We start from the raw sequence: 23,956 nt of genomic DNA on the forward strand, positions 1-23,956 counted from the left end.
TCAGGCTGAACTCTCTAACTCCACATAAAGACTTTGGCCTGACAAAGGTAAGGTGAGGCAAATAAAAAAAAATCCAAAAATTTAAGGCTTAAAAAAAAAGAGAGGGACTCTGAGGTGGGGAGGAGGAGCACGCGCCTCCTTGTAGAGTTGCCCAGAGCGAAGGGAGCATTTCTTTTCTTTGGGCACTGGCAGAGGTTTATTCCCTCTCCAAGTGCCCAGAGAAAGGAAAATGCTTTGTTCGCTCTGGACTGCCAAAGCTTCCTTAAGCACCACCAAAAGGCTCCTCTGGCAGCCCAGAAAAGCCCGAGATGGCCGGGATTAACGGGGGAATGGCAGGAAACTGGCTGGACCTTTGTGCTGTTCTCAAATTTCCTGGGAAATTTTTCCAGTCTCGGGTTTTTAAGTAGAAAATGGTTCTTAAGAAGAGGCAAAAAAATCTTGAACACCCAGTTCTTATCTAGAAAAGTTCTTAAGCAGAGGTGTTCTTAAGTTGAGGTACCATTGTATATCTAAAGGCAATGCATATTTTTCAAATATACATTGGCATCCTTCAGTCTTGAAAGACCATGGTATTATACTCTGGATTACTCAGACTGTATATTTTGCTAGAATATGGTAACAGAAGAGACCATGGAATTGATGTCCCTTGAGGACAAGCATGCAGACTCTATTTTCCATATGTAGAAGGTGAAGATCTACAATGAAGAGCCTTTTTTATCAATGGATGTTCTTCACATGAAGTCTGGAGTTCTATCATGTAGAGAGCTATGGTGGATAGAGAAAGCCCCATACTGCATAAATTAACCTTCTATATCCAGAGAGACAACAAAGGGAAGTTGAGCTAGTAGATTGGCTAAATAAAAATAGAAATTCTAAGTATAATACTTCAGATAAAAGCTTTTAAATCCAAAAAAGCTTATTATACAATAAACATATGTAGGTTTTTCTATGATTTCATCTTTTATCAAAGATAAAAACATACCTGGCTCCTCATTTTACTGACCTTGGAAGGATGGGAGGTTGAGTCAACCTTGAATCCCATCAAGAGTTAACTCCAGGTTGTGGGCCGAGTTTGCCTGTAATGCTACATTTTAAACACTGCACCACCAGATTCTTGAATTACAACCCCAGCAATAATATCAACAAGAGAAAAGCTTGTCCCTTCCAACTCTAGTACTCTGTTAAAAACAAACAAACAAACTAGAAATTCAATTCATATATCATCACCATTGCCCCAATCTTATCTACATACACAGTTTCATTTCCATTTTTTTCTTCTGAGCATGTCCAGAAGCTGAGTTTCTAGCATGGTGCATGCATTGCCATCTTGTTTGCAGCTTTTTTTGGGGGGGGGGGGATTTTTGTTTTATTTTTTGGCACTGTGTATGCAGTGGCTATTCGGTGCAGGAGGAAGCAAACTGGCAGTGAGTTAAGTTGAAACCCACTCCTGGTATGTATGTACATGTATGTAAAATAAAAACAAACACTCATGAAAGAAAAAAGAAAAGAAATACACATTGAATAACCCATAAAGAAAACAATCAATCTTATTTTGCAAGTCTTTAAAGAGGAAAACTAAATTCACCCAGCTTGTCAAAAACATTTTCAAAAGGCAGAGATAATATGACATTTTCTGATTAACAGGATGTACAATTTTTCTCAAAATTGGCTAAATTGCACACCTCTGAAATGCAATCCATTATTTCTGGAATTGTAATAGTTTGCCATCTCCTATTGGATCCCTCCTTTGTTCTTTAAGACAACTGAATGTAGTTGCAGTGTGGTTGAGGAACCCATCCTTTCCCATTATTAGAAAACTCTTTCCTTGGCTGGCTTCCATTCTGGCTAAGCAAACCTTGGGAGAGATATTTTGCTTCAACAAGGCTCTGAGCAAAGCACTCCTTTGAAGATGCTTTGTGAAGCCATGCAATCCTTCACTTCTAAAGAAGAAAATGCTGCTTTCATGTTGATTTTGAGGCACACTCAGAAGACTATTCTGGCCAGAGGAAGCACCAGAAGCACAAAGGGTCCAGGGGGATGAATGTTGCTAGGAACACAAAGCTCCTTGTCAAGGTACTGTTCAGCTGCCTCACACAATTTTCACTGTTCATGCTCATGGCAATTCTTAGTCTTTCCAAGAGAATTGTATTTAAATAATAATAATAATGGGGTGGGGAAAAAGACTCATTTTTGGAAGCAAACATCCAAGCTAAAGTAGTAATATTAATAATACCAACCATGCATTACTAGAACATATACTGTTTTTAAAATCTATATGGAGTCAGGAATAACCAGGGCATAAAATTAGTGACTAGATCTCAAATTTATTTGAGATACCTGCCATTGATAACCAGAAAAATATAACTGCCTTTTCTCCAATCCTAGCAGTTTTCCTCTTGCATAACAATTTCTTGGCTCAAATATGCATTCTGAAAACTGTTCACATATTTTAGCTAATGGAAATGGATGAACACAGTCACTAGTTAGAAACATTGTGCAAAGGACTGTGGAAAATACATTACCAATGGCAGATTTGTTTTATGGCACTACACAATTCTGTTTGTTCTCTTTAATTTACAGAAGCACAATTCCTTATTCCTATTTGATGTTTAATGTTTCACATTTTACATCCATTAAAATCAAACAATATAATCATAAGTGGTATTTACAATGGTGAATCTCTACTCTGGGCACAGAAGCTGACTATGTGATCTGAGGCACTCTCTGAGACATAGCAAGAAGAAAACATTGCCAAGAAAACTGTTGTTGATGTGATCAACATCACCAACATTGTATTCTAAATTTTTGAATTCTCAGTTTTCATTGGATGGGATTTTATAGTTTCCCTTAATTGTCTTATACTATAATACGTTCCTCTTCCTTTTCAGGAGGCTTTACTGTCAGAACAGAACAAGTCCTACTCCTCAATACCCCAAACTGGCTATCATTTCCATTCCTTCATTGTGCCATCCTCAAAGATCTAGACGGCTCTTTTACTGGACAACCGGGAAGTCAGATCCTTCCTTCTCTGGATATTCTTCCAGATTCCTGTAGGACAATTGTCAATGCCAGTCGAGCTGTCAATGCCAGTTTTTGTTTTGCAAATGTTACTTTTCATCGTATGTCTATTGGCCTGTAAGTTTGTGATTCCTATCCCTCCACGTGCAATCGTACAAAATTTAGAAAGTCCCACTTTAGCAAGATAATAGTTGCAAAAATAAGTTTCTGGCTTAGGCAATCTTGAGAAAACAATGCGTTAAAATCATCCAGTACCACTAAAGTCGTTCCATTGTGGGGAATAAAACATATGAATGGGACAGGCACATTGCAGGAAAATTGTATTTAAATATATATATATATATATATATGTTAAGGATATAGATCTATTATTGCTAGTTGCTTGAAAGCAGAGGTGAAGGTTCTAATCTAAGCCCTACCCTAAAATTAGAAAATTCTAGTAGATAGATCCTCAGAAGTGAGCCCTGGACCTTTTACATCAGTTTTAAAACTTGGTTAAGTACATAGATGTCCTTGAATAAACTATTGGATTTAATTTTAAATTTTTTGGGATAACAGCATGTGCCCATGCTTTCAGTATTTGAACAAAACCTCAGAACAATATGACATAACAAGATCTTTTTTCTCCCTTGCCTCTATAACCTTATGTTCAACTCATCCCCAGTGTGTAAATAAGATAAGCTTATGTTATTCTTAGTGGACAGGTATTAAAACTACACATTCTCCTCTTATTCTATAATAGTCCATGCATAGTCTCAATGTGTGAAAATCTGTCAGTCATTATTCTGAGGGGAATTTGGGTGACTGTAGTGTTTGGGAACAGAGATAAAAGAGACAGAGCAGGGATTGGGAATGGGACTATTGTTTCATGCTGGTATGTGTGTTGACGATTCAGGAATGAGAGAATAGTACTTCAAATCATCAATTGGGAAAGGCCTTAAGCAAAATGCAATTTGGGCACTTGTGGGTGTCTACTATACTATTAAATTTCTATTTCTGAAAGAATACATTGCAATACTGATGCATGTATCACCACCCTCATTCTTAGCCAATTTCATTGTTGCTTTATTTTCTTGAGTTATATAATTGTAGCAGATTATTTCACAAAGGTAACATACAGAAAGCATTAGAGCTAAATGCAGTGTTTGCCATAATACAAAGGGGGGGGGGAACCCCTTAGGATAAGTAAGCTAATGGTAAACATAAACAGGAGACTTAATATTTATTCTACTCATAGTTGTTGATTGGTTTAGCAAACCCTTTGTGAGCCATTTATGTTCAACAGTTCTGCACACTACACTTGAGCTAAATTACATAACAGCTTAAAGAACCATGATGGTAAATTGTAACGCAGACTGTAAAGTTCTATCTACTAGTCATGCCAGATTTCAGTAGCAAATTGCTTCTTAATTGAAACTTCTCTGGATATAAAAACGCAGCACCACCTATCCGTCATCCAGGTTTTTTCCTCTTTTTTAAAAACCCCTTTGAAAGGCTCCTGGCTGTTTGAGCCAAGGGTTAATTTCACATTACCATTGTGGTTACCTCCTCCTGGTCTCTTCTTCAGAAAGTGAAGAACAGATCTTAGAGATCTGCCTCCTCCTTTGGTAATGAAGCACTTTCCTATTAATGATCCATGCAGGCTCCCTCAGCTCCTCTGAATTAAAAATGCTTATGCCCTCCTCTGCTCCATTAACATTAAAGAAAGGTAGATTGGTGGCTATTTAGGGCACAGTGAAAATCACTGGCTATTTAGAGAAAATTAAAATAGTGCTAATTATGGTGGTAGGAATGCTCAATTATGCTAGCAATATAGTAGTTCTATTTTGGGGCTACCTTGACAGTATGAAGTGAAACCATTGTTTGGAAAGACACTGTAATAGTCAGCTCATGATTTACTTGGACATGTTGAAGAATCAAAACTATTTGTTGCCGTTCAAGTGTCTTATTCTGCCTGTCCATATTATCCTCCACTGTTTTGGAACAGCAGGGATGGAAGTGAAATTATTTTCTTCTGATTTTAATGTATTTATCCAGTTTGCACTTCCCAGAATTACATGTTATTTTTCAAAATTTGCATTTTTGGGGAGTTTGGTAAGCAACATGAAAATATATGGGCATGTTGTTGTTATGTTATTATTTGTTGCAAATGAATTCAGCAAGAGGAGTCGTATAAAATCTACACAGAAATTCTGTGGCTTCTTCTTACACAGAAAGACACCAAAAAATTGAGGGAAATTAAGAAAATGACTAAAACTGGGAATGATGGATTTTTTAAAAAAATTCCAACTTCAAGGAGATTGCAATTCCCAAAAGAAAAACAATTGAATACCAAGGAGTTTGTTAAGGATTCACTCAAGCAAATCTGAGTTGTCAAGTAGATTGTCTACTTGAAAAAAAATTATGGGGCTTAAATTTGGGTAAATGGGATACGTTGCCAGATCTGAGTTTGCTGATCCATGTCTAAATACTGTATTTGAAGGGCTAATATGCTGCATTAACTTTGTAATACTAAGTATCTAAATGAATATTATTTAGAAAATAAATTTGATTTTTTTTCCCCCAGAAAATCCCCAATTTTTTCAGGTAATTTAACTGTAACTAATAGTCAAAATAAGATGATCACTGTCAATTATGTGTCTGACACTTTATCTAATGCCAATGGCTGGATGAGTCTTCTTTTGGATCAAGAAATTTATACTTTGTCATTCACCAGTCTTCTGCTTCAAAGAAATTTGAAGGTAATGAAGTTTGTTTAATCCATCAATTGTTACAAGTATCATATTGTTATAGGAAATAGAAAAAAGAATTCCCAAGCCAAAATAACATACAATTTCATTTTAATCTAATTGAAGGATTAGGTACAGACAGGGCCGCCGATAGGGCAGTACTACTGGGAGTGGTGTACCGGGCCCGGCCATGAGGGGGGCCCGGTTTTGCCCGCCGTCGCACGTGCGCAGTACCGGCCCTCTCTTGCCGGCTGCCTGCCTCACCAACGAAAAAGGCGGGCCCTCTGGCCCTCGCGAGGCAGGACTCGAAGCCCCGACGGAGCCTTTGGCAGCGCGGTCCTCCAGTCCCAGAGTAAAGCGTGCGGCGAAGGTAGGAGCCCCTTCGGGGTGGCGGTTGCAACTTGCGCTTGTGTTAAATTTTGTTTCTTTCCTAAGCAACCTTCTGTGTAAAAAAATTCATTTGGGAACGAGTCGTTCCCAAATGGATTTTTTTACACAGAAGGCTGCTTAGGAAAGAAACAAAATTTAACACAACGCAAGTTGCAGGCTTCGCACGCGTGCGCCAGTGTCCCCCAAAAGGCCCCCCCGCGCACCCTTTTCCAAGGGCGCGCACAAAGCCGCGCCCCCACCGCCGCCCTTGCCCCCGCGCCTCTAGCCCCCTCGCGCCCCCGTGGCTACTCGCCGCTGCCCTCGCCCGCCCATCCGCTCCGCCTCTCTTCCTTGCAGGCATTCTCACAGCGGGGGCCACCGCGCTCTCTCCATCTCCCTGCTAGCCTGCCCGGAGCATTCAAAGTAAGAGTGAAGGTTTTTCTTACTTTGAATTTTCCGGGTTGGGCTGGCAGCAGGGGATGGGGAGAGCGTGCGTCAGCCCGCGCGCCCGACATTCCAGGCGCCGTCCCGGTGCGACGCCCCAGAGACCCCTGACCCCGGTTTCCTGGATTCCTGGTGGCGGCGACCGAGCCCTGACCAGCTGGCTCCCGACTGAGCCCTGCCGCGGGAACGAAGCGAGTGGGGCACTCCCCGCCCGGCTGCAGCTCTTCTAACTCGGCCCGGGATGGGTGTGACTCTACGGGCTGCCCTCGTCGGGGAAAGGGAGGGGAGGGGAGGGGAAGAGAGGGCCAGGAGGACACAGAAGGGAAGGAAGGAAGGAAAAATAGGGAGGGAAGGAAGGGAAAGACGGAGGGGAAGGAAGGGGAAGAGGGAGGAGAAGGAAACAGGAAGAAGAGATTGGTTGGTTGGAATGAAGGAAGAAGGGAAAGAAGGAGAAAGGGGAAGGGAAGGAAGGAAAGGAAAAGAGGGAGGGGGGAAAGGAAGGAAGGAGAGATAGGTTGATTGTAATTGAAAATTACAATTGAAAGTAATTGAAAATTACTTTCGCCAGCCTCCGGAGAACGCGAGAGAGTGATAGCAATGACAGAACAAGATAGAGAGAAAGTGAGTGAGAGAGAGAGAGAGAGAAATAGGGGGAGAGAAAGAGATAGCAAGAGAAAGAGAATGAGAGAGAGAAAGAGTGAGAGAGAAAGCAAGAGAGAGAGAGAAGGAAAACAAGAGAGGGAAAGTGAGAAAAAGAGAGAGAGAGAAAGAGGGGGAGAGATAGGGAAAGAGAGAGAAAGAAAAGAGAGAGAGATGAGAGAGGAAGGAAGAGGGAGAGAGGGAGAAAGCAAGATAGAGAAAGAGAGAGAGAAAGAAAGTAAGAGATGAGAGAGGAAGGAAGAGAGAGAGGAAGAAAGCAAGAGAGAAAGAGAGAGAGAGAAAGAGAGAGAGGAAGAAAGCAAGAGAGAGAGAGAGAAAGAGAGAGAGAGAGATGAGAGAGGAAGGAAGAGAGTCAGAGAGAGGAAGAAAGCAAGATAGAGAGAGAGAGAGAAAGAGAGAGAGATGAGAGGAAGGAAGAGAGTCAGAGAGAGGAAGAAAGCAAGATAGAGAAAGAGAGAGAGGGGAAGAAAGAGAGAGAGAGAAATGAGAGAGGAAGGAAGAGAGTGAGAGAGAGGAAGAAAGCAAGATAGAGAAAGAAAGAAAGAGATGAGAGAGGAAGGAAGAGAGTGAGAGAAAGAGAAAGAAAGCAAGAGAGAGAAAGAGAAAGAGAAAGAAAGAGATGAGAGAGGAAGAAAGAGAGAGAGAGAAGAGTGGAAGGAAGAGAGAGAGAAATGATAGAAAAAAGGAGAGAAAAAAAGAGAAATGAGAAAATGATTGAGGCAGAGAATGACAGAAAAGAGAGAGAAACAGAGAGAGAAGTGATTCTTGATTTAAAGCATATGGTAAAAGCACTTAAATAATAACAGAGGAAAAAAACCCAGCCCTCATCTGTTTTTATTAATAGTTTTGCTGGTTGTTTTAGTTTTAATAGTACAGTAATACCTCATGATACGAACTTAATTGGTGAAAGGAGGAGGTTCGTAAGGTGAAAAGTTCGTAACACGAAACAAAGTTTCCCATAGGAATCAATGGAAAAGCGATTAATCCGTGCAAGCCCAAAATTCACCCCTTTTGCCTCATTTCCGCCGGCATTCGGATTTTGTTCGGGTGTGGGTGGAGGGGGGGAGACGGGGGGAGACAGCGCAGGCTGCCCGGAGGGAGCCTCGTGGGTGGATTAACGGAAAAGTCAACAGTTACTGTCCGGCTTGCAATGACTGGAAGGGAAGGGAGGGAAACGCACGGGCGGTTTGTACGTGCGTCTTCTCTGATTTCCTCCCTCCCTCCTTCCCCCTCTCCCTCCTGGCCTCCCTCCTCCTCCTCCTCCTGTATTCCGCCTCCCTCCCAGCCTCCGAGCCACATTCTCCGCGCCGCCGGCCGGCTGTCATCTTCTAAAGAAGCAAGAAGAGGAGGAGGAGCTGGGCGCCTTCCTCCACCACCACCGGCGCCCAGCTCCTCCTCCTCTTCTTGCTTCTTTAGAAGATGACAGCCAACCGGCGGCATGGAGGGTGGGGATGGTGTACGTATGTGGAAAGGGTCAGCGGGAGAACTGGGGGGAGCCGTGGCCACTGCCCCGTGGAAGGGACCCGGCTGGGAAGCTCCTGAAGGTGTGGGCTGGGGTCTTTCCGGGAGAGCAAGCAGCAGGCGTGGGCTGGGGTCCCCCCAGTTCTCCCGCGGACCTCTTCCATACATCCCGACTCCTGCACCCTCCGTGTTTTTCTTTCGGCCTCGGGCTGGAAAGGGGGAGCTAAGCCAGCCCAGCGGCTTTTTACATTGGGGAGATGTTACCAGCCCAGCGGCATTGATTCCTCCCACCGCTTAGCTCCTCCCATCCACCCAGAAGCCGAAAGTTCTGGCCTTTGTTCACCAGCCTCCACGTTTTTCATGTTTGCATCCTGGGCGGGCGGGCGGGCGAGGAGGCGCGACCGACCGGCTCAGGATCCGGCTAGAATGGGGCGGGCAGCGGCTGGGCGCAGCGGCGAGGGTGCGTCCGACTCGGGGCTGGCGGCGCCCGACGCACCGGGGAACATCAGCTCAGCGGATCAAGCCCAGCTCCTTTCGGCCCAGCATCCCGGGCCAAGCGGCTGCCTTCCGTCACTGAGCCTGGCTCACCCGGAAGATCGTAGCGCGCATTGGCTGCGCCGGTGAGGGAAGCCAAGCCGGCAGCAACGTCGCCGCCGCCGCAGCCAACGCGCGCTACGATCTTCCGGGTGAGCCAGGCTCACTGAGCCTGGCTGGCCCAGAAGATGGCAGCGCGTGTTGCCTGCGGTGGCGAGGGCTTGCGATGGAGGGTGGAGGAAGCGGCCATGGGAGGGCGAGCTGCCTCAGGGAGGAGGATCGGGCGGAACCAGGTGGGGGCTGGAATTTCTCCACTGGGAAAAAGCGTCGATGGATCATCCGTCTACAGCTGTCGGCTGCTCCGGGCCACAGGGGCGAGGGGCGCTGCTTCTCCGGTCGCCCGGTCCTCTCCTGCCTCCCGCGCCGATCGAAAGGGGTTGGAGTGGCAGAGCCGAGCATGCCTTCCGCCCTTTCATCCTCGCCCCCGTGGCCTGGAGCAGCCGACAGAGTTAGACGGAGGATCCATCGATGCTTCTTCCCAGCGGAGAAATTCCAGCCCCCACCTGGTCCCGCCCGATCCTCCTCCTCCCTGAGGCAGCTCGCCCTCCCATGGCCGCTTCCGGGAGCGGCCCGGAGCAGCCGACAATGTTGCCCGCTGCGTCGGGCGCCACCACCCCCGAGTCGGACACAGCATCGCCGCCACCGCCGCCACCCCCAGTCGCTGCCCGCCCCGTCTCGCTGCCCACCCCGTTTCGCTCGGCCACGCCTCCTCGCCCGCCGCCCGCCCGCCCAGGATGCAGACCTGCTGCCTTGCCTCACGCCCGCCGCCGGCCCGATCTTGCGCCTCCTGCTCCCCCCCAGCCAAAAATACAAAGGCGGTCTGCCGCCGCCCGCGGAGCAATGGGAAGCTGAAGCCGCTGGCGGTTTCAGACTCCCTTTGCTCCAGGTTGCTCCGCCCTGCCTGTCATGCGGCGGCAGACCGTCTTTGTGGTTTTTTGCTGGGGGGGGAGCAGGAGGACCTTCCTGACACCCTCCCCCAGCGCCGGACCTCCTGACCTCCCTCCCAGACAAAAACCCAAAGTGGCCTCCCGAACCCGAACGTTTTCCGTCTTACCAACCTGCCACCGCCGCCGAGAAGCCCCGCCGCCCGGCTGTCACCTTTTAAAACAGCCGGGGGGCTTCCCAGCAGCCTCCCGAAGCCGAACGCCAAACCCGAACATCCGGGTTCGGCTTCGGGAGGCTGCTGGGAAGCCCCCCAGCTGTTTTAAAAGGTGACAGCCAGGCGAACGCCGAACCCGGAAGTTCGGGTTTGGGGTTTGTAACATGAAAAAAGTTCGTAAGAAGAGGCAAAAATTTTAAGAACCCCGGGTTCGTATCTCGGGTTGTTCGTAAGACGAGGAGTTCGTATCTTGAGGTACCACTGTAATGGATTTTCGTTTTTTTAAATTATTATTGACAAAATTGAACGGGTCCAAAGACGGGCTACAAGAATGGTGGAAGGTCTTAAGCATAAAACGTATCAGGAAAGACTTCGTGAACTCAATCTGTATAGTCTGGAGGACAGAAGGAAAAGGGGGGACATGATCGAAACATTTAAATATGTTAAAGGGTTAAATAAGGTCCAGGAGAGAAGTGTTTTTAATAGGAAAGTGAACACAAGGACAAGGGGACACAATCTGAAGTTAGTTGGGGGAAAGATCAAAAGCAACCTGAGAAAACATTATTTCACTGAAAGAGTAGTAGATGCTTGGAACAAACTTCCAGCAGACGTGGTTGGTAAATCCACAGTAACTGAATTTAAACATGCCTGGGATAAACATATATCCATCCTAAGATAAAATACAGGAAATAGTATAAGGGCAGACTAGATGGACCACGAGGTCTTTTTCTGCCATCAGGGATTTATTTATTTATTTATTTATTTATTTAGTTAGTTAGTTAGTTAGTTAGTTAGTTAGTTAGTTAGTTAGTTAGTTAGTTAGTTAGTTCTATGCCGCCCAGTCCCAAGTTTTTCCTTATTTCCAGATTGCATTTCTTCTTGGTGAGGTTCCGCCCATTGCTTCTTGTACTACCTTCAGGTGGCATGGAGAATAAATAGATGCTATCTGCTCTGTGGCAGCCCTTTAAGGATTGGGAAACTACTATTATATTCCCCCTCAGTTTTCTATTTATTGAGCTAAACATACTCATTCTCTAAGCCCTTGTTCATAGGATTTAGCCTCTAGGCCAGGGGTGTCAAACTCAATTTCATTGAGGGCCACATCAGGGCTGTGTTTGACCTCAGAGGGCCGGGGGAGGGCTTGCCCAGGGTGTGTGGCCATGGTGGGCATGGCATGGGATTTGGGGGGCAGTAGTTTTAAAATGGCCGGGGGGGGGGGGCAGACATTTAGGCTGTATGAGGCCCCAAAATTCCTGATGGTGGCCCTGGGTACAGAGAATAGGATACATAGTGTCTGTATCTGTATGTGACATGGGTCATTCACAGGTCAGAATGAATATTTTATAATCGGAAAGACAATTTCAGAGCTATAAGATAGCATGAAACACACTGGGTAACTCTGCATTATATGTGGCTTTTATTGGCAAGGCCATGCTCTTGAAATGATTACTCATTTCTCAGTAGCAAATAAATAGCCAAATCCAAATATCATTATTCCTAAATTAGGGGAGGGGCAGAGGTGAAACTTTGGTTTTTATGAATCTGCTGAAAAAATGTTTCCGTCTCTCTTACGCAATCAATAATCTACTTTATTGCAGTCCAGAAATAATTCAGAAAGGAAATGTAACTGTTTGCATGTTTCTTGCATTCTACTCCATAGTATGTAGCGACATTTGATAATTTTGCTGTTGGCAATTATCTATTATTGGAGCATGAAGGGTTGCCAATCCACAGTGAAGTTACCGTGTTGTGTGGAAGAAGGCAAGGATCACTACTCCAGGCTGTTCCTTCCCATAGACATCACAAGGCCTGTGATTGGTTTTTCAACAAGAAAACAAACAAGTTAACTTATTTAGGTAAGAGCTTAATGTTTAAGGTTGTAGTTGATAATAATGCTTCATTGAGAAGGAACAACTGTATACAGATGTTGTAATTGGTGATGGACATCACACATTAAGCACATTGAATAGTTTGTTCCTTTCTGACGTAATTTGGAATTCAAAATCTTCCTCTGAAAATTGCTTTTAGGTTGTTAGGCTTGCCACTTGCTACAGGAAGGTGCAATTTTTTCCAGAATTAAAATCTATTTGTGCTATTCCAGAAAGCCTGAATTCTTGGTGAAACAGGGAGCACGTAACAATAAGTGGTTTTATACATGGGAACTCATTTGCATGGCTTAATTTGTGCCAATTTTAACCAGTGTAGTAAATATTAGTTGAAAAAGAACATGGCATGACTAAAATTGGACTAGTGACGTGAAGCTCCTTCCTATGAACACCACTGCATATAATAAAAGCACCTTTTTCTAACTCATGGAAGCCTAAAATGGGCTTTAGTCTCCCTTGGGCACAAGAGAGAAAATGAATTTGTTACATAGTTCTTTACCTGAAAGAACTTTGGAGTCTTAGATGCAAAAATAATAGAAGTTATTACCCCCCCCCCCCCAAAAAAAAAGACTACAACTATTTCACCTAAGCTACAAAAGTGTGTCATTGTTTGAACCATGAAGTGCTTTCACTGCTGAAAGAAAAGATGCACTGTTTGGGCTCTGTTTGAGCTCAGCTCTGTTCCTTCTGAATTTAATGGCCCAAGATCTTTCCAGGAAAGGATCATCTTGTGTTCTGATCTTTGATCAATCCTTTAAAATAAATTTTCTTTATTTTTAAATTGTGGAGATAGTCTGAGAAAAATTAGTCAGCTAATTAATCTCATTTACAAGCATTGTGGGATTCTTCAGCTGTCACTCACTTCTAAGCCTAAGGCCTCTAGTGCCTATTCTCCTGTTCATATGACTCAGTCTCCATGGCTACAGGTTGCATCTGCTGACACCCATACACTATTTACTGCTTAATCAAGAATTTCACGCTCAGCCCTTTTCTGCGGCAGAGAACAAGAACATGCTTTTATTTTATTTATTTTATTTTGTCAAGTACGCATAAGGGAAGTCTTTATTGCAGGTCTGACTCTGTGGAGCCTCTTTAACTACCCTCTTGGCAACTGAGCTGCCATCCTTCAATCAAAAATCATTAAATGGGGCAGAGATAATGAGCTTGTCTCATATCAAAAGAAGGATGTTTGCTTGGGCTGAAGAGGAAAAGCTGTAAAAGCCTACCAGCCCTCATCACTTCAAAGGAGGAGAGGTTGCTCCGTCAGCAGGACCCAGAAAGCATCATTTGTTTCTGTTTGACTTATGTCAAAGGTCTGGCATGTTAGAGTCCCGTCTTGCAGCCGCAAGTCTCTCCCCCCCCACCCTCCCGCCCCTTGATGCTCGTGTGTCAGCAGTTAGGCAGCTGGGCCCAAACCGTATCCGCCGGAGTATCTAATCACTTGACTCTGTCTCAACAATGGACACTTGTAGGGGGTGGTCAGGAGGAGGTCTGTGCAACAATAGGAACACAATTATTGCAGCTGCTAGGGAGGGCAATAATTCTTCTTAGGGAAACCAAAGAGACCTTGTCGAGGTGGTAGAGAGGGGAAACCTGAGTCTATTCTTAATAACCAGACTTTTGGAAGTACTTTGCTTTGCCAGTGGGACTCCGGCAGCTGCTCTTGTCCTAACCTTCTCTAATAATTGTACATTCTGTCCGAGGTCAAGTTACTTATGACCTTCTTCTTTTGTGCCAGTTAAAAGCCTTTTAGGGTGAATTGTTGAAAAGTGGCAGGAGTGCATTAAACCCTAAATTTAATGTCAATAAATACAGATCAGATGCCAGATCATTCACAGGCAGGCTCTGAAATTCACACAGTGTTTGCTTCAAACTGAATCTCACAGTTAAAAAAAAAGCCATTGTTATTCTGAAAACTGTACATGTGAAGGAAGACATCGTGGAGACACAGTAGGAGCTGTTCATCCTTAACTTAGGGGCTTTAGAGTTTTCCATCCTTAGTTGCTCCAGCAAGTAACACACAAATTCTCTGAAGAGCACGTTTACAGGACGAAAAGCAATATCAAAATTGATATACAGAATAATGTGGCCATCTCATTCATTGTATACTGAAATGATTTTGTGAACTTGCCTTGGTCATTTAGAAAATATTCTACCAAGTTAAGCATAACCAAGGGTGGGCCGGACCTGGAATGGGGGAGAATGCAGTTCGAGTGGTGGCAAGGTATTGCGTAGGCTAGCTTCGGTAACGCCGCCATGCATGCATGCATGTGCATGCACGCCAACCGGCGCTTCCAAGGACTCCTCCCGGCCTGCCCTGCCATGAGTGCTGCCTTCCCCTGACACAAACCCCTCGTCCCTTGCTCAGCTCTCATGCCAGCTTCCCCCACACTACCGCCGTTCGCCCTGCCACCCACGCTTGTGCCAGCTCCCCTCCACCGCCTGTGCTGCCACCATTCACCCTGCTGCATGTGCTTGTGCTGGCTCCCCCCCACCTGCGCTACTGCCGTTCGCCCTGCCACGTGCACTCTCGCGGCTTCCCCCACTGGCCATGCTTGTGCCGGCTACCCCCCCCCCCCACTGCCTGTGCTATCGCTGTTCACCCTGCCATGCACACTCACACCGGCTCTGCCCGCGCTCATGCCATCTTGCCCACCACCGTCTGTGCTACCGGCCTTCGCCCCAAGAGCGAGAGGTGAATTGCGGCAGCACGGGTGGCCACTTACCTTATTTTTGTCTGTTTCCGGGGTTTTTTTGCTTCTGCGCATGCGCAGAAGCGAAAAAACCCAAAATCTCTCACACATGCATCCTCACATGATATTTGGCTTCTACGCATGAACAGAAGCTGAACTCCATGCGGGGATGTGTGCGCACGGTCCCAGCCCATTCTGGTAGGGCCGGGGATGGTGGCCCGCTCCTGCGCATAACCCAGGCAAAATATATTAAGAAGCTCTTATCCAGTAACAATTAACTTAAACATATAGAGACGTGTATATAATCTAGTTATTTATTGACATATGCAATGTCAAAGGGATTCTACTAAACTGTCCGTAGGAGTAATTGCTTCTATCCCATAGACTGGCAGAAGATATGTATGCCAGGGTCAAAGGAGCTGATCTGTCAAATTCTGAAACAAAGACAATGAAAGACAATGAAAATGACCAGAAAACTTGAAATTAAACTTTATAAAGAAGAGCTTGGAGTAATATGGTACATTTAGGCTTGAGAAAAAATGACTAAGTGGAGCTATGACCATACTATTCAAGCATCTAAAAGATGCTACAAGAAGTAGAAACAGGCTATTATCCCAGGCTGCAGATGATAAAACCATGCTTTTAATTTGCAGATACATTTGAAAATCCAGGAGTAAGCATTTTTTAGATTTATATCCCATTTTTCCTTTAGGAACTCAAGGCAGTATGTGCAACAAACCCTCCTCCTATGTTTTCCGCTACGGCAACGTCCTGGGGAGGTAGGGTGGGCTAGAGAGAGTGACTAACCTGAAATGACACTTGGAAACCTTGGATCTTAAAGTTTGACTTAAAATTTGATCCGGGGCTCCCTGTGCCAATCTTCACTGCTACATCACCCTGGCTATATGCTTTCTTCAATGCTTCCTGATAACAAGACCAGTTCAATAGTGAAATTAATTACAGAAATTGTGCAAATAATTTGGAGGGGGTGTCCCTTCAATCATTCTAGGTGTCAATCTTAGTTGAAGTGTTTTTGTGCTTGCAAGGTCAGAGCATCAGGAAAAGACTGTGAAGATGCAATTGGACATTCTCTATAGCACAATAATACAATTTTCACAATCAATAAACTCCTTTATTAACAATAAATTATATTTCAAATTATCACTAACTGAAATTGTGCAATTTAGAAAGAACTTTGTGGAAACTTAAAGTTTTGCAAAAGTAAAATGTACAGATAAATTTAGGTGATTAAGGGAGAGGGGAATCAAAATTGGTTTTAAGAATACGGATTGTCTGAATGGAGGAAAATGAAAAAAGGCAGGGGCAGAATTGAATGGAATATCTTGAAAAAGAGCACATCTCTCTAGCTAAACACTTAAACCTTATTTTTGTCTTTTATATAGTGTCCTTCAACTACATCACATTAATAATAAAACATGTTAAAAATAACTTTAATAATGGAAGAACAATTTTGCTTGGTTTCACAAGGAGAGCATTGTCAATGCAAAATGACTGGGAAAACTTAACCCATCCTTTCCCAGGGATTACCTATAACAAACAGCTCTTTCTTAGCACTTTTTCTTCTTAGCTGAGCATCTATTTTCATTTTTTTGTATACTTGTATTTAAAATTCATGGATTCAATGCATATCATATTATGAATATTTCAAAACATGAGACTTTTCATAACTGAAGAAACTTTGTTTTATGGTGTGAGAACAAATTTCAGCTTTTATACAAGGTTCTTATGACTTACCAACTTTCTAAATTTAGTTACAGGGAGAGGCCTAATTCAAGTGACATTTAAAGTTGAAGACATATTCTATTTATCAGAACCGGGTATGTAAATTCAAAGTTTAAAAATGTAGTCTTGTTTTACTGAGCACTATTCACTCTAACCCATAGGATGTATTTCTGGATACTTAACCTTTTCTGTTTTTTCTGGTCAGTGTTTTCATTGTATAAGAATTTATATAAAGAGTCATGTCTAGTGTTTGCCATTGATGCACATGACTGCATCACATCTATCCTATGCCCATTGCTGAAAATAACTTTTATTTAAATAATTATCTGGTAAATGAAAGGACTAGCTTTTGACACCCTACATTTGCTCTCCCTTCTCAGCAACTGGATACCTACCTTCCTTCCTTCTTTCCTTCTTTCCTTCTTTCTTTATTTCCTTCCTTCCTTCTTTCCTTCTTTCCTTCCTTCCTTTTGATCCTGGAGGAGGAGGCTGACCTGGCTTGTGTGACCGAAACCTGGCTGGGCCCGGAGGGAGGAGTTCCTCTCTTGGAAATTTGTCCAGCTGGGTTTCAGGTATGGCACCAACCTCGACCCCAGGGAAGGGAAGGAGGAGTGGCTATTATAGCCAGGGAGAATCTTTGCCTGCATAGGCTCATTGCTCCAGAGGTTGCGGGTTGCGAGTCCCTTCTGGTGAAGTTGGACTTAGGGGTTCAGGTGGGCTTGTTACTCACGTACCTGCCTCCCAGCTGCGTGTCAACAGCCCTGCCTGTGCTATTCGAGGAGGTGGCTGGGTTGGCGGTGGAGTTCCCCGGACTTATTGTCCTGGGGGACTTCAATCTGCCGTCACTCGGCAGTTCCTCTGGACTGGCACAGGAGTTCATGGCCACCATGGCAGCCATGGATCTGACTCAAGTAGTTCAGGGTCCGACTCACGAGGGTGGACATGCACCCGATATGATATTCCTCTCTGAGCAATTGAGTAATGGTCTGAGACTAAGGGGCTTAGAAGTGTTGCCTTTGTCATGGTCAGATCATTTCCTACTGCGGCTTAACTTCCTGGCTCCAATCCTTCCCCGGAGGGAGGCGGAACCGGTTAAGTTGTTCTGCCCCAGACGCCTGATGGATCCAGAAGGTTTTCAGAGGGCGCTTGGGGTTATTCCAGATACACTCGTTCACAGTTCGGCAGAGCCTTTTGCTGAGGCCTGGAACAAGGCTGCAGTGGGGGCTCTTGACCGGATTGTGCTGTTGCGACCTCTCCGCGGCACTAGATCCCGTAGAGCTCCATGGTTCAATGAGGAGCTCCGGGAGTTGAAACGCCAGAAGAGACATCTGGAGAAGCGATGGAGGAAGAGTAAGTCTGAATCCGATCGAACACTTGTAAGAGCTCATATTAAGACTTACAAAAGTGGCGCTCAAGGCGGCAAGATGCGCGTATCATGCCGCTTTAATTGCATCAGTGGAATCCCGCCCGGCCACTCTGTTTAGGGTAACCCGCTCCCTTCTTAATCAGGGGGGAGTTGGGGAGCCCTTGCAGAGTAGTGCTGAGGATTTTAACACGTTTTTTGCTGATAAAATCGCGGACCTCGACTCCAATTGTAAAACAGAGTCGACTGACAACGAGTCAGTCGAGGTGACTGGGGCTAAACATCTTTGTCCATCTCTCTGGGCGGAGTTTGACTTGGTGACACCTGATGAAGTGGACAGGGCCATTGGAGCTGTGAGTTCCGCCACCTGTTTACTGGATCCGTGTCCCTCTTGGCTGGTTTTGGCCAGTCGAGAGGTGACACGGAGCTGGGTCCAGGAGATTGTCAACGCCTCCTTGGGGAGAGGGTCCTTTCTGGCCCTTTATAAGGAGGCACTCGTGCGCCCCCTCCTCAAGAGGCCTTCCCTGGACCCAGCCGTGCTTAATAACTACCGTCCAGTCTCCAACCTTCCCTTTGTGGGGAAGGTTGTTGAGAAGGTGGTGGCACTTCAACTCCAGCGGTCCTTGGAAGAAGCCGATTATCTAGGTCCTCAACAATCTGGATTCAGGCCCGGCTACAGCACAGAAACTGCTTTGGTCGCATTGATGGATGATCTCTGGCGGGCCCGGGACAGGGGCTTGTCCTCTGTCCTGGTGCTCCTTGACCTCTCAGCGGCTTTCGATACCATCAACCATGGTATCCTTCTGCACCGGCTGGAGGGGTTGGGAGAGGGAGGCACTGTTCTCCAGTGGTTCTCCTCCTACCTCTCCGGTCGGTCGCAGTCGGTGTTAGTGGGGGGTCAGAGGTCGACCTCGAGGTCTCTCCCTTGTGGTGTGCCTCAGGGGTTGGTCCTTTCCCCCCTGCTATTTAATATCTACATGAAACCGCTGGGCGAGATCATCCAAGGGCATGGGGTGAGGTATCATCAATACGCCGATGATACCCAGTTATACATCTCCACCCCATGTCCAGTCAACGAAGCAGTGGAAGTGATGTGCCAGTGCCTGGAGGCTGTTGGGGACTGGATGGGTGTCAACAAACTCAAACTCAATCCAGACAAGACGGAGTGGCTGTGGGTCTTGCCTCCCAAGGACAATTCTATCTGTCCATCCATTACCCTGGGGGGGAATTATTGACCCCCTCAGAGAGGGTCCGCAACTTGGGCGTCCTCCTCGATCCACAGCTCACATTAGAGAAACATCTTTCAGCTGTGGCGAGGGGGGCGTTTGCCCACGTTCGCCTGGTGCGCCAGTTGCGGCCCTATTTGGACCGGGAGTCATTGCTCACAGTCACTCATGCCCTCATCACCTCGAGGCTCGACTACTGTAATGCTCTCTACATGGGGCTACCTTTGAAAAGTGTTCGGAAACTTCAGATCGTGCAGAATGCAGCTGCGAGAGCAATTATGGGCTTCTCTAAGTATGCCCATATTACTCCAACACTCCGCAGTCTGCATTGGTTGCCGATCAGTTTCCGGTCACAATTCAAAGTGTTGGTTATGACCTATAAAGCCCTTCATGGCACCAGACCAGAATACCTTCGGGACCGCCTTCTGCCGCACGAATCCCAGTGACCGGTTCGGTCCCACAGAGTTGGCCTTCTTCGGGTCCCGTCGACTAAACAATGTTGTCTGGCAGGACCCAGGGGAAGAGCCTTCTCTGTGGCGGCTCCGACCCTCTGGAACCAGCTCCCCCCTGAGATTAGGATTGTCCCCACCCTCCTTGCCTTTCGCAAACTCCTTAAAACCCACCTCTGCCGTCAGGCATGGGGGAACTGAAACATCTCCCCCTTGCCCATGTTGTTTTAGTGTTGGATTGATTGTGTGCTTGTTTTTAATATTCTGGGGTTGTTTTTATGAATTTTTTAGCTTAAAATTGTAATTGGATTGGTGGGTATTAGATTTGTTACTATGTACTGTTTTGCCATTGTTGTGAGCCGCCCCGAGTCTGCGGAGAGGGGCGGCATATAAATCCAATAAATCTAATCTAATCTAATCTAATCTAATCTAATCTTATTTATTTATTTATTATTTAGATTTGTATGCCGTCCCTCTCCGCGGACTCGGGGCGGCTCACAACAATGGCAAAACAGTACATAGTAAATCTTCCTTCCTTTCCTCCATCCCTGCCTGCCTGCCTGCCTACCTACCTACCTACCTACCTACATCTATCTATCTATCTATCTATCTATCTATCTATCTATCTATCTATCTATCTATCTATCTATCTATCTATCTATCTATCTATCTTGGACTTCTAAATAGGAAGCCAAGTAGATAGATAGAGACAGAGACAGATATTAAAATGTAAAAGTGTGTCTTAGAAAGTTCAGAAGAAAAGATTGCAATTAGGCAATTAATCTGACTCAATCTATTAATTGAAATGTAAGTCTCATTTACCTCCAGTCTAAATATTTTACTCTTTAAGATAATCTTTTTTATTTACTAGCATTTTTTCTTGTGGATAAAAATTGTTAGGAAAATAGGTAGCAATGGGAACATTTATATCTATAATTTTGATTTCACTAAATCTTAATTAATGCCTGGAATCCATTTTATCTACCTTGAACGACAATCCTATCACACAGATAGAAATTTCAGGGAACCTCTACTGAGAAGTTTATATCCACTTAGAAACAAATGATTAAAATAATAGTTGCCATTTTGAAGTTGCCAGCAAAAACGGACCCCCAAGCTCCGTTTTCATTGGCAGAAGCACCATAGGCCAGTCCTTCACTGTTTCCAGGGCAGTCCCATGTGCCAGATCTAAGCACCCTGCAGGCTAAATCCGGCTCCTGGGCCTTGAATTTGACAATAGACAGTCAAGCAGACTGACAAAAATAAATTCTTTCTTTTTTCCTAGATCCAGTTTCTTCTTTTTCTCCTACTGTTTTCAGATGGTCCCTTGCTGAATCCTGGAATGATGTGACAAAGGGCTGGGGTGGCTACAATAAAAGTATACCATCAGCTGATGAAGATGTTATCATTTTGCCAAGTAACTATATTTTGTTAATATACTATATATTAATAATAAAGTCATTGTAACAATAGAGCTTGGCACATGAAAGATACATTTAACTATTCTAATATATAAATATGAAAAAGTCAATTTAATATATTCTAACTTTCTGATTTCTTTACTGCTTTATTCTACAAGTTAAATACACATTTGTCAACCAACATCTCCATGTTCATTCTCATATCTTCTGACATCACAAGATGAAATATGTATAAGCTAGTAGCTGGATACCTGTGCTTCTCTACGAAACTATGTGATTGGGATTGATACATTGACACTTAAAGCTTGAAAAATTATGTAGAATTTGTAACTCTTTAGCATCAGAGTGTTTTAATATAAGGCACCTGGCAGTTGGAACAGAGTTCTTCTCAGGTGGGGAGGGGGAGTAGAATGTCTAAACTCCAAGCCCTCAGGCCAGGTGAGTCACATGCTGACCATGCCTATTTCCTACTAGCAATTGGAACAGAATTTTTTTCAGGTGGGGAGGTGGAGTAGAAAGTCTAACTCCTTAGCATCAGAGCATATTAATATAATTACTTATAAGAAATACTAATTATTTGATGGTCATTTCAAAAAATCCTTTCTTAGCAAGCACCTAGATGCCAAGAGGAACATACATGCCAAATTTCAAGTTTGTTGGCTTTACATTTCTGGAGATTTTGTGATGAGTGAGTGGTATTTGGCTTTTATATATATAGATAAATGAAAGGAGGTTGCTTCTGCCAATGTAAGTACATGTTCTCGGAAGAAATATTGCCTGTTTTGTAATAATTGGCAATCATATATGGTCATGTGAAAACAGTAGACTTTTCTCAAGGCTATTGAAAATGCTAGAGAAGGTTTCAGAAGAAAGACACAGCAAACAAATTGGGATCACATTGCTTTGAGAAGGGGCACTTTTACTCTAAACTTCACTTGAATGAATTGTGCTTCAAAGATCGACACAATGTCTTGCACCTGTTGCTTTTCCTAACTGTTTTTCTTAGGAAAGAAAGCATTGTGATTGCTTTAAAGCAGATATTGGTCAATAAACAGATCTGGATGATTAGTCAGTTTAGCAAATTTTTCAAACATGTCTCAGATTTTACAAAATTGGAAAGCATTTTAGAGGTCAATGGCAAATATTAGACTGATGATTTTTCTCACAGTGACTTTCCAAAAGAATAATTTTTAAAATTTATTTTTGTTATAACTATGCAGCATCAATTCAAAAATAGCATTTAGCATCTCAAGACAAACACTTACTTTCAAACAAAATGATTACTATTTCTACACATTGAGTTGAAATAGGTGGAGGCTTTTCCCTGATTTTACACACCATGGAATTCTGGATCTGGACTTGGATTAAGCTATGATGCTCACAGTTTCCCTGTTGAAGCTATGGTTAAGTCTGTCCTTATGTTTTGAGATTAAGTTTTCTTTTTCTTTTTTAAAAGTTTATTTATTAATTTTTACAAAATGAAAATTAGTATACTGTACATCACAATAGTCTTTTACAGATCATAGCCCATTTCATTGTATTTCTTGTTTACATATCTATGTAAAATGTATTCTGTTGTGGTTAGCTCTGGCCCAGCTCCTGCCCCAAGGAATGTGCAGGGGGATGTGGGGGAGACATCCACATGCCGCAGGCCTGTTTTGCTCCCAATGGAATCTGCTGACGAAGCCTCCTCTGACCAAGAAAGCATGAGTGACAGGGAAGAGGGGAGTTTGGCAGACAGCCCAGGAAGAGATCAATCATCTGTATCATCCTTGGATTCTGAACAAGAATTAATGACACATCCACGCATGCGTAGAGAGATGCATAGGAGACAACAACTGAAGGATTATTACAAGAGAAAATGAGGCCACCTGTGGTTGGGTGGGGCTCCAGTAATTAGGGCTGCTGCTATAAATAGCAGCGTGTGGGTTTGGCCATTGTGAAAGAGTATCTGATCGCAGTTCTTCAGGAATCGGGTGTTGCTGTTTTCTGGACTTTGTTTGTTGATTTTTCATGCCTTTGAAACCAAAGCAGAGCAACGTGTGTGTGAGTGTGTCTCATTTCGTTGGAAGAAGAAGGGGTGTGAAGTTTCTTCATAGCTGCTAGCTAAGTACTTAATGACTGCTTAAGGGAAATTGTTTTGGGACGAGTGCTCTTTGCAATACAAAAAGAGTGCTTAATTTAGTTTGAATTTTGTGATAAAGAACATTGTTTTGAATTTTCAAACGTGTGTGTGTCTGAAATTTGTACCCTTGAATTTTCGGGAGGCTCCTACAAGAGAGCCCGGCAGAACATATTCTATTTAAGAGAGTGAGATAAGTATGGTAAATAAGACATAGGTAATAAGTACAGTGGTACCTCTACCTAAGAACACCTTTACTTAAGAACTTTTCTAGATAATGTTGTGGTTCAGCCTGAGTCAGAGCAAAGATCAGCTGCGTCTCTGCTGGCTCCATGCCCGGGGGAGGCTGAGAGTGAAGAAGAGAGTTCTTGGCAGCCAGACAGGGGAGATTACAGTCAGGAATGTGATGAGGAAGAAAGGCCTGGGAGCCCTGGGGAAGGGCTCTCGCAAGCAAGTAGCTTGGATTCTTTGGAGTCCTTGGAGTCATTGAATGATGAAGCACAAGCTATCATTAGTATGCGACAGAGACGCATAGATCAAAGGAGGCAGCAACTGAAGAGATATTATCAGCGTTGAATGAGGAACACCAGGGGGTTGGGTGTGGTCCTCATTAGCAGGGAAGGGTTTATGAGGCAGGCAAACTCTTTCGGCAGCGTGGAGTGTTATCACATTGGGGTTG

General features: G+C 44.3%; 1 protein-coding gene across 8 annotated transcripts in view; it reads left to right on the plus strand.

Moving 5' to 3' along the window:
* Positions 1–23,956, plus strand: part of PKHD1 (PKHD1 ciliary IPT domain containing fibrocystin/polyductin) — a 359,271-nt gene that overhangs the window by 198,679 nt on the left and 136,636 nt on the right. For all 8 annotated transcript variants that reach the window (XR_011557350.1, XM_070732513.1, XM_070732506.1 and 5 more), the window contains 5 exons: positions 2,889–3,135; positions 5,585–5,759; positions 12,035–12,230; positions 16,726–16,791; positions 21,020–21,151. Coding sequence is in view for 7 of the 8 variants with exons in the window: in XM_070732513.1 (XP_070588614.1) it covers positions 2,889–3,135; positions 5,585–5,759; positions 12,035–12,230; positions 16,726–16,791; positions 21,020–21,151 (816 nt within the window). In the remaining variant the exon portion in view is untranslated. The remainder of the gene's footprint in view (positions 1–2,888; positions 3,136–5,584; positions 5,760–12,034; positions 12,231–16,725; positions 16,792–21,019; positions 21,152–23,956) is intronic.

The sequence above is a fragment of the Erythrolamprus reginae genome, chromosome 1 (genome assembly GCF_031021105.1).
Source record: "Erythrolamprus reginae isolate rEryReg1 chromosome 1, rEryReg1.hap1, whole genome shotgun sequence".
NCBI classification, from domain to species: Eukaryota; Metazoa; Chordata; class Lepidosauria; order Squamata; family Dipsadidae; genus Erythrolamprus; species Erythrolamprus reginae.